This window comes from Acinonyx jubatus, chromosome X (genome assembly GCF_027475565.1).
Source record: "Acinonyx jubatus isolate Ajub_Pintada_27869175 chromosome X, VMU_Ajub_asm_v1.0, whole genome shotgun sequence".
Classification (NCBI taxonomy): domain Eukaryota; kingdom Metazoa; phylum Chordata; class Mammalia; order Carnivora; family Felidae; genus Acinonyx; species Acinonyx jubatus.
The window spans coordinates 86141852-86161114 of record NC_069389.1 but is presented as its reverse complement, the minus strand read 5'-3'; the positions used below and the strand labels follow the sequence as shown (position 1 = coordinate 86161114).

Here is a 19263-nt window from a genome sequence, read left to right as displayed (position 1 = left end):
ATCTGACTCCCTCCCGCTGCCACAGGGCCCCTCCTGAAGTGGATCACCTAAGGAGAAGCGAGCTAAGCCTGCCCCTCCTGCCCCCGTGCACCTTGCCTACCCACCCCAGCTAATACGCCAGATCCCCAGCATCACAAGCCTGGCAGTGTGCAAGTAGCCCAGACGGGCCACACAGCCCCACAATGAATCCTGCCCACCCCTAGGAGAGGGGAAGAGAAGGCACACACCAGTCTGACGGTGGCCCCAGCGGTGGGCTGGGGGCAGACATCAGGTCTGACTGCGGCCCGCCCACCAACTCCAGTTATACACCACAGCACAGGGGAAGTGCCCTGCAGGTCCGCACCACTCCAGGGACTATCCAAAATGACCAAACGGAAGAATTCCCCTCAAAAGAATCTCCAGGAAATAACAACAGCTAACAAACAGATCAAAAAGGATTTAAACAATATAACAGAAGGTGAATTTAGAATAATAGTCATAAAATTAATCGCTGGGCTTGAAAACAGTATAGAGGACAGCAGAGAATCTCTTGCTACAGAGATCAAGGGACTAAGGAATAGTCAGGAAGAGCTAAAAAATTCTATAAACGAGCTGCAAAATAAAATGGAAATGACCACGGCTCGGAATGAAGAGGCAGAGGAGAGAATAGGTGAACTAGAAGATAAAATTATGGAAAAAGAGGAAGCTGAGAAAAAGAGAGATAAAAAAATCCAGGAGGATGAGGTGAAATTAGAGAACTAAGTGATGCACTAAAGAGAAATAATCTATGCATAATTGGTATCCCAGAGGAGGAAGAGAGAGGGAAAGGGGCTGAAGGAGTACTTGAAGAAATAATAGCTGAGAACTTCCCTGAACTGGGGAAGGAAAAAGGCATTGAAATCCAAGAGGCACAGAGAACTCCCTTCAGACGTAACTTGAATCGATCTTCTGCATGACATATCGTAGTGAAACTGACAAAATACAAGGATAAAGAGAAAATTCTGAAAGCAGCGAGGGATAAACGTGCCCTGACATATAAAGGGAGACCTGTAAGACTTATGACTGATCTCTCTTCTGAAACTTGGCAGGCCAGAAAGGATTGGCACGAGATCCTTAATGTGCTGAAGAGAAAAATATGCAGCCGAGAATCCTTTATCTAGCAAGTCTGTCATTTAGAATAGAAGGAGAGATAAAGGTCTTCCCAAACAAACAAAAACTGAAGCAATTTGTCACCACTAAACCAGCCCTACAAGAGATCCTAAGGGGGATCCTGTAAGACAAAGTACCAGAGACATTGCTACAAGCATAAAACATACAAACATCACAATGACTCTAAACCCATATCTTTCTATAATAACACTGAATGTAAATGGATTAAATGCACCAACCAAAAGACATAGGGTATCAGAATGGATAAAAAAAACAAGACCCATCTATTTGCTGTCTACAAGAGACTCATTTTAGATCGGAGGACACCTTTAGATTGAGAGTGAGGGGTTGGAGAACTATTTATCATGCTACTGGAAGCCAAAAGAAAGCTGGAGTAGCCATACTTATATCAGACAAACTAGACTTTAAATTAAAGGCTGTAACAAGACATGAACAAGGACATTATATAATAATTACAGGGTCTATCCATCAGGAAGAGCTAACAATTATAAATGTCTATGTGCCGAATACGGGAGCCCCCAAATATATAAAACAATTACTCATACATAAGCAACCTTATTGATAACAATGTGGTAATTACAGGGGACTTAAACACTCCACTAACAGAAATGGATAGATCATCTAGACACATGGTCAATAAAGAAACAAGGGCCCTTAATGACACATTGGATCAGATGGACTTGACAGATATATTTAGAACTCTGCATCCCAAAGCAACAGGATATGCTTTCTTCTCGAGTGCACATGGAACATTCTCCAAGATAGATCACCTACTGGGTCACAAAATAGCCCTTCATAAGTATACAAGAATTGAGATCATACCACGCATACTTTCCGACCACAATGCTATGAAGCTTGAAATCAACCACAGGAAAAAGTCTGGAAAACCTCCAAAAGCATGGATGTTAAAGAACACCCTACGAAACAATGAGTGGGTCAACCAGGCAATTAGAGAAGAAATTAAAATATATACGGAAACAAATGAAAATGAAAATACAACAATCCAAACGTTTTGGGATGCAGCGAAGGCAGTCCTGAGAGGAAAATACATTGCAATCCAGGCCTATCTCAAGAAACAAGAAAAATCCCAAATACAAAATCTAACAGCACACCTAAAGGAAATACAAGCAGAAACAGCAAAGGCAGCCTAAACCCAGCAGAAGAAGAAAAATAATAAAGATCAGGGCAGAAATAAACAATATAGAATCTAAAAGAACTGTAGAGCAGATCAACGAAACCAAGAGTTGGTTTTTTGAAAAGATAAACAAAATTGATAAACCTCTAGCCAGGCTTCTCAAAAAGAAAAGGGAGATGACCCAAATAGATAAAATAATGAATGAAAATAGAATTATTACAACCAATCCCACAGAGATACAAGCAATTATCAGGGAATACTATGAACAATTATATACCAACAAACTGGACAACCTGGAAGAAATGGACAAATTCCTAAACACCCACACACCTCCAAAACTCAAACAGGAGGAAATAGAAAGCTTGAACAGACCCATAACCAGCGAAGAAATTGAATCAGTTATCAAAAATCTCCCAACAAATAAGAGTCCAGGACCAGATGATTTCCCAGGGGAGTTCTACCAGACGTTTAAAGCAGAGATAATACCTATCCTTCTCAAGCTATTCCAGAAAATAGAAAGGGAAGGAAAACTTCCAGACTCATTCTAGGAAGCCAGTATTACTTTGATTCCTAAGCCAGACAGAGACCCAGTAAAAAAAGAGAACTACAGGCCAATATCCCTGATGAATATGGATGCAAAAATTCTCAATAAGATACTAGCAAATCGAATTCAACAGCATATAAAAAGAATTATTCACCATGATCAAGTGGGATTCATTCCTGGGATGCAGGGCTGGTTCAACATTCGCAAATCAATCAACGTGATACATCACATTAATAAAAGAAAAGAGAAGAACCATATGATCCTGTCAATCGATGCAGGAAAGGCATTTGACAAAATTCAGCACCCTTTTGTGACCCTTCAGAAAGTCGGGGTAGAAGGAACATACTTAAAGATCATAAAAGCCATTTATGAAAAACCCACAGCTAACATCATCCTCAACGGGGAAAAACTGAGAGCTTTTTCCCTGAGATCAGGGACATGACAGGGATGCCCACTCTCACCGCTGTTGTTTAACATAGTGCTGGAAGTTCTAGCATCAGCAATCAGACAACAAAAGGAAATCAAAGGCATCCAAATGGGCAAAGATGAAGTCAAGCTTTCGCTTTTTGCAGATGACATGATATTATACATGGAAAATCCGATAGACTCCACCAAAAGTCTGCTAGAACTGATACATGAATTCAGCAAAGTTGCAGGATACAAAATCAATGTACAGAAATCAGTTGCATTCTTATACACTAACAATGAAGCAACAGAAAGACAAATAAAGAAACGGATCCCATTCACAATTGCACCAAGAAGCATAAAATACCTAGGAATAAATCTAACCAAAGATGTAAAAGATCTGTATGCTGAAAACTATAGAAAGCTTATGAAGGTAATTGAAGAAGATTTAAAGAAATGGAAAGACATTCCCTGCTCATGGATTGGAAGAATAACTATTGTCAAAATGTCAATACTACCCAAAGCTATCTACACATTCAATGCAATCCCAATCAAAATTGCACCAGCATTCTTCTCGAAACTAGAACAAGCCATCCTAAAATTCATATGGAACCACAAAAGGCCCCAAATAGCCAAAGGAATTTTGAAGAAGACCAAAGCAGGAGGCATCACAATCCCAGACTTTAGCCTCTACTACAAAGCTGTCATCATCAAGACAGCATGGTATTGGCACAAAAACAGACACAGAGACCAATGGAATAGAATAGAAACCCCAGAATTAGACCCACAAACGTAGGGCCAACTCATCTTTGACAAAGCAGGAAAGAACATCCAATGGAAAAAAGACAGTCTCTTTAACAAATGGTGCTGGGAGACCTGGACAGCAACATGCAGAAGGTTGAAACTAGACCACTTTCTCACACCATTCACAAAAATAAACTCAAAGTGGACAAAGGACCTGAACGTGAGACAGCAAACCATCAAAACTCTAGAGGAGAAAGCAGGAAAAGACCTCTCTGACCTCAGCCGTAGCAATCTCTTACTTGACACATCCCCAAAGGCAAGGGAATTAAAAGCAAAAGTGAATTACTGGGACCTTATGAAGATAAAAAGCTTCTGCACAGCAAAGGAAACAACCAACAAAACCAAAAGGCAACCAACAGAATGGGAAAAGATATTTGCAAATGACATATCGTACAAAGGGCTAGTATCCAAAATCTATAAAGAGCTCACCAAACTCCACACCCGAAAAACAAATAACCCAGTGAAGAAATGGGCAGAAAACATGCATAGACACTTCTCTAAAGAAGACATCCAGATGGCCAACAGGCACATGAAAAGATGTTCAACGTCGCTCCTCATCAGGGAAATACAAATCAAAACCACACTCAGATATCACCTCACGCCAGTCAGAGTGGCCAAAATGAACAAATCAGGAGACTATAGATGCTGGCGAGGATGTGGAGAAACGGGAACCCTCTTGCACTGTTGGTGGGAATGCAAATTGGTGCAGCCGCTCTGGAAAGCGTTCCTCAGAAAACTAAAAATAGACCTACCCTATGACCCAGCAGTAGCACTGCTAGGAATTTACCCAAGGGATACAGGAGTACTGATGCATAGGGGCACTTGTACCCCAATGTTTATAGCAGCACTCTCAACAATAGCCAAATTGTGGAAAGAGCCTAAATGTCCATCAACTGATGAATGGATAAAGAAATTGTGGTTTATATACACAATGGAGTACTACGTGGCAATGAGAAAGAATGAAATATGGCCCTTTGTAGCAACGTGGATGGAACTGGAGTGTGTGATGCTAAGTGAAATAAGCCATCCAGAGAAAGACAGATACCATATGGTTTCACTCTTATGTGGATCCTGAGAAACTTAACAGAAACCCATGGGGGAGGGGAAGGAAAAAAAAAAAGAGGTTAGAGTGGGAGTGAGCCAAAGCATAAGAGATTGTTAAAAACTGAGAACAAACTGAGGGTTGATAGGGGGTGGGAGGGAGGGGAGGGTGGGTGATGGGTATTGAGGAGGGCACCTTTTGGGATGAGCACTGGGTGTTGTATGGAAACCAATTTGACAATAAATTTTATATTGAAAAAAAAATTGCATCAGCATTCTTCTCAAAGTTAGAACAAGCAATCCTAAAATTTGTATGGAACCACAAAAGACCCTGAATAGCCAAAGTAATATTGAAGAAGAAGACCAAAGCAGGAGGCACCACATTCCCAGACTTTAGCCTCTACTACAAAGCTGTCATCATCAAGACAGCATGGTATTGGCACAAAAACAGACACAGAGACCAATGGAATAGAATAGAAATCCCAGAATTAGACCCACAAACGTATGGCCAACTAATCTTTGACAAAGCAGGAAAGAACATCCAATGGAAAAATGAAAGTCTCTTTTACAAATGGTGCTGGGAGAACTGGACAGCAACACGCAGAAGGATGAAACTAGACCACTTTCTTACACCATTCACAAAAATAAACTCAAAATGGATAAAGGACCTGAATGTGAGACAGGAAACCATCAAAACCCTAGAGGAGAAAGCAGGAAAAGACCTCTCTGACCTCAGCCGCAACAATTTCTTACTTGACACGTCTCCAAAGGCAAGGGAATTAAAAGCAAAAATGAACTATTGGGACCTCATGAAGATTAAATGCTTCTGCACAGCAAAGGAAACAATCAACAAAACTAAAAGGCACCCAGTGGAATGGGAAAAGATATTTGCAAATGACATACCGGATAAAGGGCTAGTATCCAAAATCTATAAAGAATTCACCGAACTCCACACCCAAAAAACAAATAATCCAGTGAAGAAATGGCAGAAGACAGGAATAGACACTTCTCTAAAGAAGACATCCAGATGGCCAACAGGCACATGAAAAGATGTTCAATGTCGCTCCTCATCAGGGAAATACAAATCAAAACCACACTCAGATATCACCTCACGCCAGTCAGAGTGGCCAAAACGAACAAATCAGGAGACTATAGATGCTGGCGAGGATGTGGAGAAACGGGAACCCTCTTGCACTGTTGGTGGGAATGCAAACTGGTGCAGCCACTCTGGAAAACAGTGTGGAGGTTCCTCAAAAAATTAAAAATATAACTACCCTATGACCCAGCAGTAGCACTGCTAGGAATTTATCCAAGGGACACAGGAGTACTGATGCATAGGGGCACTTGTACCCCAATGTTTATAGCAGCACTCTCAACAATAGCCAAATTATGGAATTATGGAAAGAGCCTAAATGTCCATCAACTGATGAATGGATAAAGAAATTGTGGTTTATATACACAATGGAGTACTACGTGGCAATGAGAAAGAATGAAATATGGCCCTTTGTAGCAACGTGGATGGAACTGGAGAGTGTGATGCTAAGTGAAATAAGCAATACAGAGAAAGACAGATACCATATGGTTTCACTCTTATGTGGATCCTGAGAAACTTAACAGAAACCCATGGGGGAGGGGAAGGAAAAAAAAAAAGAGGTTAGAGTGGGAGAGAGCCAAAGCATAAGAGATTGTTAAAAACTGAGAACAAACTGAGGGTTGATGGGGGGTGGGAGGGAGGGGAGGGTGGGTGATGGGTATTGAGGAAGGCACCTTTTGGGATGAGCACTGAGTGTTGTATGAAACCAATTTGACAATACATTTCATATATTGAAAAATAAATAAATAAATAAATAAATAAATAAATAAATAAATAAATAAAAGAAGCAGCAAGAAAGAGTTTTATTAGAAATAAGGAAAAAATCCATGTGGCCTCTGAGGGTGATTCGTGCTGAAACAGACTACCAAGGTAGGTTGTAAAATTTTCATCCCTAGAGACTTTAAAAAATAGAATCAGCAGCCACCTTTACATGGTTTAATGATTTTGTTGTCTGAAGGCAAAAACTAAAAAAAAGGTAAATTTCTCAGCGCCTATCAGATAACTGTCTAATTTACATATGTTGCAACGTACGTAAATCAAACACAGCACCTTATTTAGTTATACTTCTGATTCTCTATACATCCTCACTGCCTCAAAAAGAAGAAATTGAGCCAAAATTATTCTACAAATCTTGTCAGTTGACGCTTGGGCCAAATGGCAACACTTTTGCTAAAAAAACAGCTCCAAATCTCAGTAGTTACCCAAGCATCTTGTGATGAAAAGATCCAAAACATCATCACATATGATACATAAAATTTTTCTAGGGTTTGAGATCAGTCATTACATTGCTACAGGTGGTCTATCATACTTACCTGATGGTCCTGGTAATCCAGGTTGTCCACTCAGTCCAGGTTGCCCTGGGTCTCCAGGCAAACCCTGGTAACCTTTTGGTCCCGAAACTCCAGGAATACCTTCCAAGGATGAGTAGAGGGAAGACAAGTTAAGTTTATGGGCTAAATGGGTGATGTGTATTAAGAAAGGCACCTGTTAGGATGAGCACCGAGTGTTCTATGTAAGTGATGAATCAATAAAGTCTCCTCCTGAAATCAATATTACACTATATGTTAACTAACTAGAATTTAACTATAATAAAATTTTAAAGAATCTTAACCATAAAAATAATTTGACAAGGCAAGCAATCCAAATTCTGAACTATGAATGAAATACAGGAACCCATGATATTCTGATATAGCATGAACCAAATAGCACTGGACACATACTAAACTCCTCCACTTTTTATTGAGCTATCATTAAGAAATTCAATGCACTCATTACTGAAGTCACTTTCCTCTTTGGGCCTCAGTTTCTTACACTGTAAAATGAAGGAACTGGAGCAAGTTATCTTTAGACTATCTCTTAGATTCTACAACTATCTTTAATAGCAGTATTATATTATAATAGAGTTTACTGCTTCTTATTTTACAGAAGGCATAATTGAAAGATAAGTCTTATAAGGAGTCATTCAAGAAAGATATCTCATTTTAGCAATACAAAAAATGAGGCAGCCCTGCCTCTTTTCTGACAACATACAAAACTATAGTAATGTCTTAAACTGTTTTTTGAGAAAAAAATCCCACCAAGTCCTGCTCATAGGGAAACATACTATCTGTGTATACACACACACACACACACACACACACACACACACGAACAATATTAACGTTTACAAACCAAAAAGAGCCACAAACTTTACTATAAGCTGCAAATAAACACAGCTGGTTTTAAAGTTCCATGTTTTTTTGAAAGGCTATTCTATATAGATTAGATTGTAAGTACTTTATTTGATTCATGCTTATCTACATGTTCTGATGCCTTGTTATATGTTACAGTTTTGTAAAACGAAAAAAGAATTTTGTATTTAAAAAATCAATGTTGGGGTGCCTGGGTAGCTCAGTTGGTTAAGCATCCGACTTCAGCTCATGTCATGATCTTGCTGTCTGTGAGTTTGAGCCCCACGTTGGGCTCCGTGTTGTCAGCTCAGAGCCTGGAGCCTGTTTCAGATTCTGTGTCTCCCTCTCTCTCCCTGCCCTTCACCCACTCGCACTTTGTCTTTCAAAAATGAATAAACATTAAAAAATAAATAAATAAATAAAAAATAAATGTTATACTTCTTATTTGTTTCTAGTAAAATAACAATAGTAACACAGTTGTTCCCTAAACCTACTTTCAGCAACTTCCCCCAGGGCTGAGATTGGCTCTTCATAGTCTAATACTTGTTATTCTTCCATGGCAGAATAACAATGAACTGCATTTAGAGCCAAGTATGATACAGATATCAAAACACTGCAGGGCAACAATGTACCACTCATTCCCATCTGGCTTCATGGGAAAAAAATTAAAGGCCCAGCAAATTTCCTAAGCACTGAAATCTGTTTTCCAAGTGATTCTGGCCATATATCCATTTCTCTCAACCACATCCTGTACTACTTTCTGGAAAGCCTGAAGGTGACTGCCTTAAGTCTATTTTAAGACTTCATAGTTTGTGATAGATTAAATTACAAAGAAAATACTTAAATAAAAGTTGATCACTGAAATAGTACAAATCAGGTGAAAATTTTCATTACCAAAATTTGATACATCTAAGTGCCTTTTGTTGGTGACTCCTATGCTACAAGTCACTTTTCATGCTATTAAAAATTAAACTTCAGATATACCAGTAAACACATTCACAAATAAATACATTCACTCACCTGGTAATCCAGGGTCCCCCTTCTCTCCTTTTGAGCCCAGCAGATCTGGATCCATTGGTCCAGGAGGGCCTGGAAGGCCAGGCTCTCCTTTACCACCTTTTTCTCCTACAGGGCCAGGAGGTCCTGGCTGACCCTGCAAACCATTATCACCTAAAACCGACATGTGTGTGGAGGACAACAGATCAGATTCATCCTTCCAAGATTAATGCATATAAAGATTATTCATATGTTCCACAGTTTGGTAGGTCACTGACCATCCAAAACACTTACGCGCCATGGTTATTGTCTATGAATAACTTGAATTCACACACATTTTTATACTCAAATAGCACTTCATATATTTTCTGGGGTTCTTTGACAATTATAGGAATTGTAAAAAAAAATCAAAATTTAATACCTATATTTTGTTATTTTGAGCTGAGCATTTACCACATTTCACGGTATCCGAATTATACATGCCACCACATTGAAAACAGAACCTATTTAAATGCCATGTCACATACAAACAAACACAAGTGGGGCACCTGGGTGGCTCAGCTGGTTGAGCATCTGACTCGATTTTGGCTCAGGTCATGATTTCATGGTTCTCATGGGATCGAGCCCTGCATTGGGCTCTGCAATGATAGCATTGAGCCTGCTTGAGATTCTCTCTCTCTCTCTCTCTCTCTCTCTGCCCCTCTCCCACTTGCATGCACACACGCTGTCTCTCAAAATAAATAAAGAAATAAACATTTAAAAACTTAAAAAAGAATATACAAGCAAGCATTGCTCATTTTAAAGCAGTCAAATAAAAATGTTTTGTATTGACATAAAAGATGTTAAATTTTCTCTCTTACATGCATCTGCCACCAACTCTGAATATTACCTTTGAGACCAGGAACACCACTCCTGCCAGGAATTCCCAAAGGTCCTGGTGGGCCTGGAGGTCCCATCATACCCATTTCACCTTTGGCACCTTTGAAGAATATAAATAATTAACTTTTACCTTTCCTTGACCTTGGAAAGATAAAAGGTAAGTTTTAAGATGGCAACTGGAAGACCTGAGGGTTGGAGGGAAGGCACTAAGTCTTACCCCTTTTCAACTGTTGTAACCAGAGTGACCACTATTGCCAATACCTATGAATATGAAGACTCACTGTGGTTACTTATCTCCAAAGATGGCCTCACAATGCACAACACTTACCAGTATACACACCCTTGTGTAGCCTTCTCCCCTTGAATTTGGGCTGACTCTGTGCCTTGTCCTTGACTAAGTGACATTGTGACTCCCAAAGCTAGATCATAAGAAGTCTTGTGGCTTTCACCTGGGGCTCTTGGAACACTCGGTTTTGGTTTGGGGGATTCTCTTGTTTGGAAGCCAGCTGCCTTTAGAAGGAGAGCAACTACCCTGACTTTATCATAATATAACAATCCTAAGCCATGTGAAGAAACATTATGGATAATCAGAGACATGTGAAGAGGCCAAGGAACAGTCAGGTGTCAGAGAAATGCCATTCTGGAAGTAGATCCTTCATCCCAACAGCTCCAGTTGATGCCATCTGGATCAGAGATAAATGACCCCATTCAAATCATGCCTTAATTCCTGACCCACAAAATCTTGAACAAAATAAAAAAGGTTGATTTAAACCATTAAATTCTGGGGTCATTTTCTATACAGCAATATGTAACAAGAAATCTCCCAGAGAAAAAGTATAATGTAAATAACAAAGTGAGTCTCTTGAAAAGACATTTAACACTTTTCCTTAAGGACTAGGTCAATCCAGAAAAGTACAACAAAGGAATAATATAACGGAATCATAAGAGTTTTAATTTCCTGAATCCAAAACCAGAGAAAACTTTAAATAAATTACCTGGAAATCCAGAGGCACCTGCTTTTCCTGGAATCCCTGGTGATCCTGGGGGTCCCATAGGACCAGGTGCTCCAGGAATTCCTGGACTGCCTCTCTCACCAGGGGGTCCTAGAACATCAAACCCAGGAGGTCCTGGATCTCCCTTCTCTCCTGGTATTCCATGTAAGCCTAGTTAATACAACACCAATATTAACCAGTTTTGAAGTAGTTTTAAGAGATGTGTCTGATCATTTTTCTAGCAAACAAGTGACAGACTCCTTTCTATAATAAACCTAACAGTGAGTCAGAGATTCTTTTGGTATCATGCACATAAAATGACCTAACAATCAAACTTCAGGATTTTCAGGTACATTTCTCTATGAAAGTGCTTCTCACATTATTTTTGGTGAAGGATGAATCTTTTCTTAATTCTTGGTCCATCCTGGACTAATATTTTTCATAAAATACTGTAAAATGACTAAAAGAACTAAAATAAAAAAACCAAAGACATACATAATACATGTCTACTTTCGCTATTAAATTCAACAACTACAATTACACTGTCAAATTGCTATAAAAGTTTCTAAATGCTTACTCTCAGTTTCTTTTAATTCCAATGCAGACTGGTAACAAGCAGTTTGTGATTTGACATTGGTCCGTTGACTGCATTTGGATTTGCATTGTTCTAAGGTACTATGGATTATTGGGCTATATTTCCATAATCCATAAGAATGACTAATTACTGAGTAAGCCCATTGCATGGACCTTTTTGACTTTATTTTAACCTCATTTTACATGTTGTTTTAATAATACATTACCATAAATTTTTGTTGTTAAATTTTGTTTCCCAGTATTCCAACCAGGATTTTACAGAAAAAATATGACATTGAAAAAATGCTTAACCTTAGTAAGTTTTGTAAGACTGAACTACTCCAAGACACAAGATGCTTAGAATATAGGGAAAAGAATTACTCTACAAACACAGAGCAAGTTCCCGCTCCAATACCTATCAGCTATGTGACTTAGTGAGTCACTTAATATTGTTGATCTACATCTGGGGATACAACTGACTGGAAGCTAGAGGCTGAGCCAGGTGACCATTCCAAGGGTCCCTTCAACAACAGGACCTAATTCTATTGTTGAAGGTTCATAGACAATTATTTTTACAATAGAGCAAGATGCTAGGATTTTAAGATCTGTTTGGTGTCATATACCAGCATGTCCTTAAACCAATAAAATTCACTTCGAAGATTAGAGAATTCCGTTTAGTTGGCACAGTGGTGATGGTTCCAATGCTGTTGTTTCATAAAAAAATACTATAAAAATGGGAGAGAGATTTTATATTATTGTATTTGTGAAGTATGATGATACCTAAAAACGAGCACTATTATAGCTCTATATGGATTTCTGCTTATTGTTATATTCCAACTAGTTTTTGACAGCTGAGGTTTTGAGATAAATAATTTGTCCTTTGAAATATGCTCCACAAAAGAATGAAAAGAAACCAAAGACTTAAGTCTGGAGAAATCTTGTTTGTTTTTCAGGTTTAAAGCTTTACTTTAAGATCCAGCTTTTGAGAAAGAACTACAGTACCTGGTAGGCCTGAAATTCAAGAGGCAGTAGTTACAGTTTAGTAGCAAGATGAACTACCCAGGCAGAAGCAAGTTGCCAAAAGATTGATTAAGTTAGGAGACAAAACTAAGCATGTTAAGATGAGAACAAAAATGTCTACAAGTAGAAGTTATTAGATACTGATTCATGACTATCATATATTAGTAATGAGAAAGAAACTTACTTTAGGCATTCATTAAGATGTTCATATAGCATATTCTATAAATGAAATGTATTTGCCAACAGAGACACACTAAAATATTTACATTCACAAAAAGTAATGCTCTCTTTTTTAAGGTATCATTTTATTTATTTTATTTTTATTTTTATTACTTGTTTTATTTATTTTTTATTTTTTTAAATTTACATCCTCTTTGATGAAAATCAGCTTTATATTTTTATCTCTGATCCTTATATTGCTTTGAATAACCCTTTTAGAACTTAAGCTCCTAAAGATAAGTTAGAATTTAAAACTGAATTTTATTTTATACTATAACAGCTTAGGTACAGAGAACTCAATAATAATTAGTGGATGACTATGATTAAACAAACCCGCATGTACTAGCAAAGATTTTTTTTTTACTGTTATTTGTAGTAGTAACAGATATTATGCTGTACTTTTCATAGCATAGATCTTTTTCATGAATATTGTCAGAAATAGGCATCCTAGTAAGATCAAGAATTAAGATTATGAAATTTCTTAAATGACATTTCTTTTAAATGACAAAACACAACAGAAATGATAAATTCATCCTTATATAATAATAGGAATTATATGGCTATATCTATAAGGGGTAAGTGCATGAGGGGTATACAGATGCTCTTAATTTATTGGCAGCTAAATGGAACCAGTTACTGAAAAAAGGGGAAAAATTCAAAAACACATTATCTGTGAGAACTTTACACACACACACACACACATGCTAACCAAGGGTTTGGTAGATGAAAAAAAGTTAGAAAACTTCATAGATGAAAATATGTTAGGAAACGTCATCTATGAAATGACATGACTAATTCCTTGTTTCTTTGTTTAACATTAGTAGCAATGAGGTTGAACTGATTCAGTTATGTACTTTTTCCTGAGGCCAGGCAAGCATTATAATATATTTGGCTCAGGTTAGGGTATGATATGTGAACATGGAATTGAGTATATCTAACTGACCTCTAAAATATTCACTAAAGCAGCGATCTCCTAGCTAATAGCCAGATCAAATAATAAGAATCAACAATTTCCATTTCTGTCTGGATGAGTAGGGCATGGAATGAAAGCATTTTGGTTATCCTTTGGCATTTTTTTTCTTTAATTTCCCTGCTGTCAAATGAGGAATTGATAATTCAACAGTTCCTTAATTTATAAACATGCATTAAACTGTGTATCCTGCCTTGGAAAGGAGAATGACAAATAGTAAAGTTTAATTAAATTACAGCAGAACGCTGGAGTAAAAAATGCTTGAAAAGCATAATGCAAACATTTTATATTGGGCAGATGACAATATAGAATATTTTGCATTAAGTTTTCTACTGCAAAATGAAACACAGCAAGTATATTAAATAAGCTTATTAGAAAACATTGGTAGCTAGAATTTTAGCCATGCAGTGTAAGTCAGGTATATCAAAATATAAGTAACAGCCTTCCTGATCACCCTTTCATTGAGATGTATGAACAGAAATTACAATGTTTTTGAAATGGGCTAAGATAATTTTCTGCTTTGGTGATATAAATAAATTTATATAAAAAGTGAGTATATGTGGCTAGTATTAAATATAAAATGTGGTCTATCCTACTGTAAAAAAATCTGTGATTTGATAACATATCTATATTAATAAGAGTGCATTCAACACATTTTCATGACAGTTGCTATTAACTTCATTTGTTTAACCATATTAGTTAAGATCTTGACTTCTATGGCAAAGCATATATTTACAGAAGAAAGAGATGAGATTAAATCAGCAACATTACTTTTCCCCTGCCTGTTCTATCTAGACTTTATAAATTAATATACCTATATATCCATAAGTTAAAAAGGAGAGAACATTGGAAGAATGAAACATTTAGAGTATTAGCTAAATTTGAGAAAGCATAAACCACAAATAGATGTATTCTTATTTTGTTCAGCTTGTTATTAACAGTAGTATTTCCACTCTTGTGTAGCTGTGATTTAAGAATTCAGAATGCTTCCAAAACCTCATGCAATTTTGGGAAATAAAGAAATGACAAAACACAACAGAAATGATAAATTCATTTTAGCCATCTTTGTGGAACAGCAGGCCAAGACTAAAATGACCAAACCTAAAAATTGTTTTTTCTCAAGATCCTTTTGCTGCGTTAGTTGAACAGAATGGTTTTTTCATAAGTGTTGAAGCAGCTACAACAACCTGGTTTGAACAACGTGGTTCAAAGCAACACTGTAAGTTTTCTTATTTTTAAGTCAGTAGTAGTGACATGTTAGGGGCCATTAAAAAAAAGGTACAATGTGCCATAAAATAAAATATTTAAACAGGAAATAAGCTAAAATAACCTTTACTTCCAGGCTTTTTATATTGTTAATTGGTGTTTCTAGATTTTAACATAATAATTAACAAAATATCTATTGTCATTTAAGGGCAGAAAATATATTTCTACTGTTTCAAAATCAATGTACGTACATCTGAACATATTCATGTAAATCATCTGACATATTCATGTAAGTTAAGGAATGATTAAGTTTTTCATATTTGTTTTAACTTCAGGAATTATTACATTGTTTTACAGTAACATACTGGCTCAAGAGTGGCCCTTACTGTGCATAACCAGATGGCTCAGAATCCACAAAACTCAAGTAAGCTCTCACACAAACGTAGAGGAACAATATGATTCTTTATCAGGTTACCAGCTGACAAAACTTGTTTTGCCTATGTATATAAAAAAAGTTTAGGGGCACCTGGGTGGCTCAGTGGGTTAAGTGTCAGACTTCAGCTCAGGTCCTGATCTCATGGTTTGTGAGTTTGAGCCCCATGCCAGGCTTTATGCTGACAGCTCGGAGACTGGAGCGTGCTTCAGATTCTGTCTCCCTCTCTCTTTCCCTTCCCCACTTGCGCTCTGTCTCTCAAAAATAAACAAACAGTAAAAAACTTTAAAAAAACAATTTAAAAAAAGTTTAGAGAGCTTATGAGTTGCAAAGCAACTGCTGATTTAGGGGCAAAGGGGGAAAAAATTCAACGCACTTGTTTAATTTAAAAAAAGAAAAAGAAATGAGAATGCCTAAAATATATTTTTAACAGAATGTTAAATGTGCAAAGAAATGTTAAAAGATTCCACAAAGGTCTATTAATTCTGTACAGCTACTCAGATCTGAAATAATCAGCACTAGACGTTTTTAGCTCTGTGATTCCAAGACTGCCACTAGCTTAATGACTGTATGCTGTGGCAACATACTGCAATGTTAAACTGTATTATTGTCAATAGATCAATTTTAAATGAACCGGAAGGGAAAATATGGGATTAAAGTAGCTCTTATGCTGTGATATATACTTTTTCAGTTTTATAATATTATACAAATAGACATGTTACTAAAATCTGTTTTCTGGAAAACAGTTACATAGGTTGTACTTTACTGATGAGCTAACCAACCTCTAATAATGAGTGCTACAAAATGCACATTTATTTACTCCAATCTTACCAGGTTGGCCTACTGGTCCAGGAATCCCTGGTGGCCCTGGTGGTCCCTGAACACCTATCCCTGGAAGCCCAGGAGGTCCCATTGGCCCAGGTTGTCCATTTGGCCCAATATCACCTTTAAGAAATAAATATAGTTTAAATATTAAAAACTACAACAATAGCTGAGTCACTAGTCATTAGGAACCACAACACCCATGTGAAAAGGCACATCATAGTAAGCAGGGATCTTGAAAAGCTAACCAATCATAGAGCAAGAAAAGTACGCAGAAGTACTCACAGAAGATAACAGGAAATGCATTAAAAGTTACAGACTTATAATTTAACCTATGCTGAGCACTCAACTTCAATACTTAAAATCAACTTCACAAAATAATACATAAGATTACAAACCACACATTTCTTTTGCCTGCAACTCATCTATAAGTATCTATAAGTTTGGGTAAGTATCTATAAGTATAAAATACATTTTCAAGTTGCTTTTTTAAGGTAGGTAACCTTTAACATCTTCTTATTTGTTAACTTGGGCCCTGTCCCCATAAACAAGCTAAAGCCTGTCCCATCATCAGTAAAATACTTTGACCATAGAAACTTCACTGTCCCTCTATCTTCTGTCTCTCTTAGTTTAAAAAATTTTTTACATATACTAAAACTCTCTAATGTACTCTGATGGGTTTTGACAAATGTATACTGTCATATAATCACCACCAACATCAAGATATATAAGATACATATGTAGTGCCATCAAACCAAAAGGCTTCCTGTACCTGGTTGTAGTCAACTCCTCTCTACACTCTAATTCCCTGGCAACTGCTTGATCTGTTTTACGTCTTATAGTTTTTCCTTTTCCAGTATAGCATATAAATGCAATCATATAGTATGTAGCCTTTTCACTATGTCTCCTCTCCCTTAACATAATGCATGATGCATCCAAGTTGCTGTACAAATCAGTAGTTTGTTACCTTTTATTGATGAATAGTATTCCATTATACAAACATGCCACAATTCATTCATCTATTCACCAGCTGAAGGAAACTGGGCTATTTCCAATTCTTGGCAATTATGAACAAAGCTGCTATGAACACTGGCCTAGAGATTTTTGTGTGAAGTGTCACATTTTTTCTTGGATAAATAACTAGGGGTGGGATTGCTGGGTCATGCGGTAAGGGTATGTTTATAAGAAATTGTCAAAATGTTTTTCTTTTTTTAAGTTTTTCTTTAAATTCCAGTTGGTTAACATACAGTGTAGTATTAGTTTCAGGTATAGAATTTAGTGATTCATTACTTCCATACAACATCCAGTGTTCATCAAAAGTGCACTCCTTAATCTCCATCACCTATTTCCCCCATTCCCACACGCCCCCTCCCCTCTGGTAACCATCAGTTTGTTCTCAATGATTACGAGTCTGTTTCTTGGTTTGCCTGTCCTTTCCCCCATCCATGTTCATTTGTTTTGTTTCTTAAATTCTACATATGAGTGAAGTCATATGGTATTGGTTTTTCTTTGATTTATTTCGCTTAGTATAATACTCTCTAACTCCATCTATGTCTTTGCAAATGGCAAGGTTTCATTCTTTTTTATGGCTTAGTAATATTCCATTATATATGTACCACCTTTTCTTTATTCATTCATCAGTCGATGGACACTTTGGTTGTTTCCATAATTGGGCTATTGTAGATAATGTTGCCATAAACATCGGGGCGCATGTGTCCCTTTTAATTAGTATTTTTGTATTCTTTGGGTAAATATCTAGTAGTGCAATTGCTGGATTGTAGGGTAGTTCTATTTTTAGTTTTTTGAGGAACCTCCATACTGTTTTCCAGAGTGGCTGCACCAGTTTGCATTCCCAAAAACAGTGCAAGAGTTCCCTTTTTCCACATCCTTGCCAACACCTGTTGTTTCCTGTGTTGTTGATTTTAGCCATTCTCACAAGTGTGAGGTGATATCTCACTGTGGTTTTGATTTGTATTTCCCTGATAATGAGTGATGTTGAATATCTTTTCATGTGTCTGTTGACCATCTGTATGTCTTCTTTGGAAAAATGTCTATTCATATCTTTTGCCCATTTTTAATTGGATTATTCATTTTTGGGTGCTGAGTTTGCTAAGTTCTGTACAGATATTGGATACTAAACCTTTGTCAGATATGTCATTTGCAAATATCTTCTCCCAAACTGTTTTTCAAAGTGGCTATAACATTTTGAATTCTAACTAGTAATGTATCAGTTCTAGTTACCCCACGTTTTTGGCAGCACTTGGTATTGCCAGTTTTCCTTCTTTTTTGAAGCCTATTCTGACAGGATAAGAAATGGTATCTCATTGTAGTTTTCACTTGCATGTCCTAGATGACTGATTATATTGAGAATCTTTAGATGTGCTTACTATTCAGATGCCTTCTTCAGTAAAGTACCTGTTCAAATCTTTTGCCTGTATTTCCAAATTCAAATTTGGTTGTTTCATAATTACTGACCTTGAAGAATTCTTTATATATTCTGGCTAAAAGTCCTTTTTGTCAGATACATGATATGAAAGTACATTTCGTTTTAATTAAGTCCAATTTATCAATTCTTAAATGTACTGTTCTTTTGGTATTTTATCTAACAACTCTGCTCAACCTACAATCATAAAGAGTTTCTCCTATGCTTTCGTCTAAAATAAGGATAATAAAGTACTGCCCATGGGCTAAATTTGGCCTGTAGGTTTCATTTTGAACTACCTGTGAGCTAAGAATGGTTTCTACATTATTTAAAGTTGTTAAAAAGGAAAAAAAAATATGACAAAAAACATAGGTGGCCCATAAAAACTA

The 19263-nt window shown here is 37.0% G+C and overlaps 1 protein-coding gene across 5 annotated transcripts in view; it reads right to left on the bottom strand.

Annotated features, from left to right (window-relative positions):
* The window catches only part of COL4A5 (collagen type IV alpha 5 chain), a 244877-nt gene that overhangs the window by 46812 nt on the left and 178802 nt on the right, over window positions 1-19263 (bottom strand). For all 5 annotated transcript variants that reach the window (XM_027054965.2, XM_053201532.1, XM_053201530.1 and 2 more), the window contains 5 exons: window positions 16462-16575; window positions 11213-11380; window positions 10228-10317; window positions 9363-9512; window positions 7485-7583 (listed from right to left, as the gene is read on the bottom strand). In XM_027054965.2, coding sequence (XP_026910766.1) covers window positions 7485-7583; window positions 9363-9512; window positions 10228-10317; window positions 11213-11380; window positions 16462-16575 — 621 coding nt within the window. The remainder of the gene's footprint in view (window positions 1-7484; window positions 7584-9362; window positions 9513-10227; window positions 10318-11212; window positions 11381-16461; window positions 16576-19263) is intronic.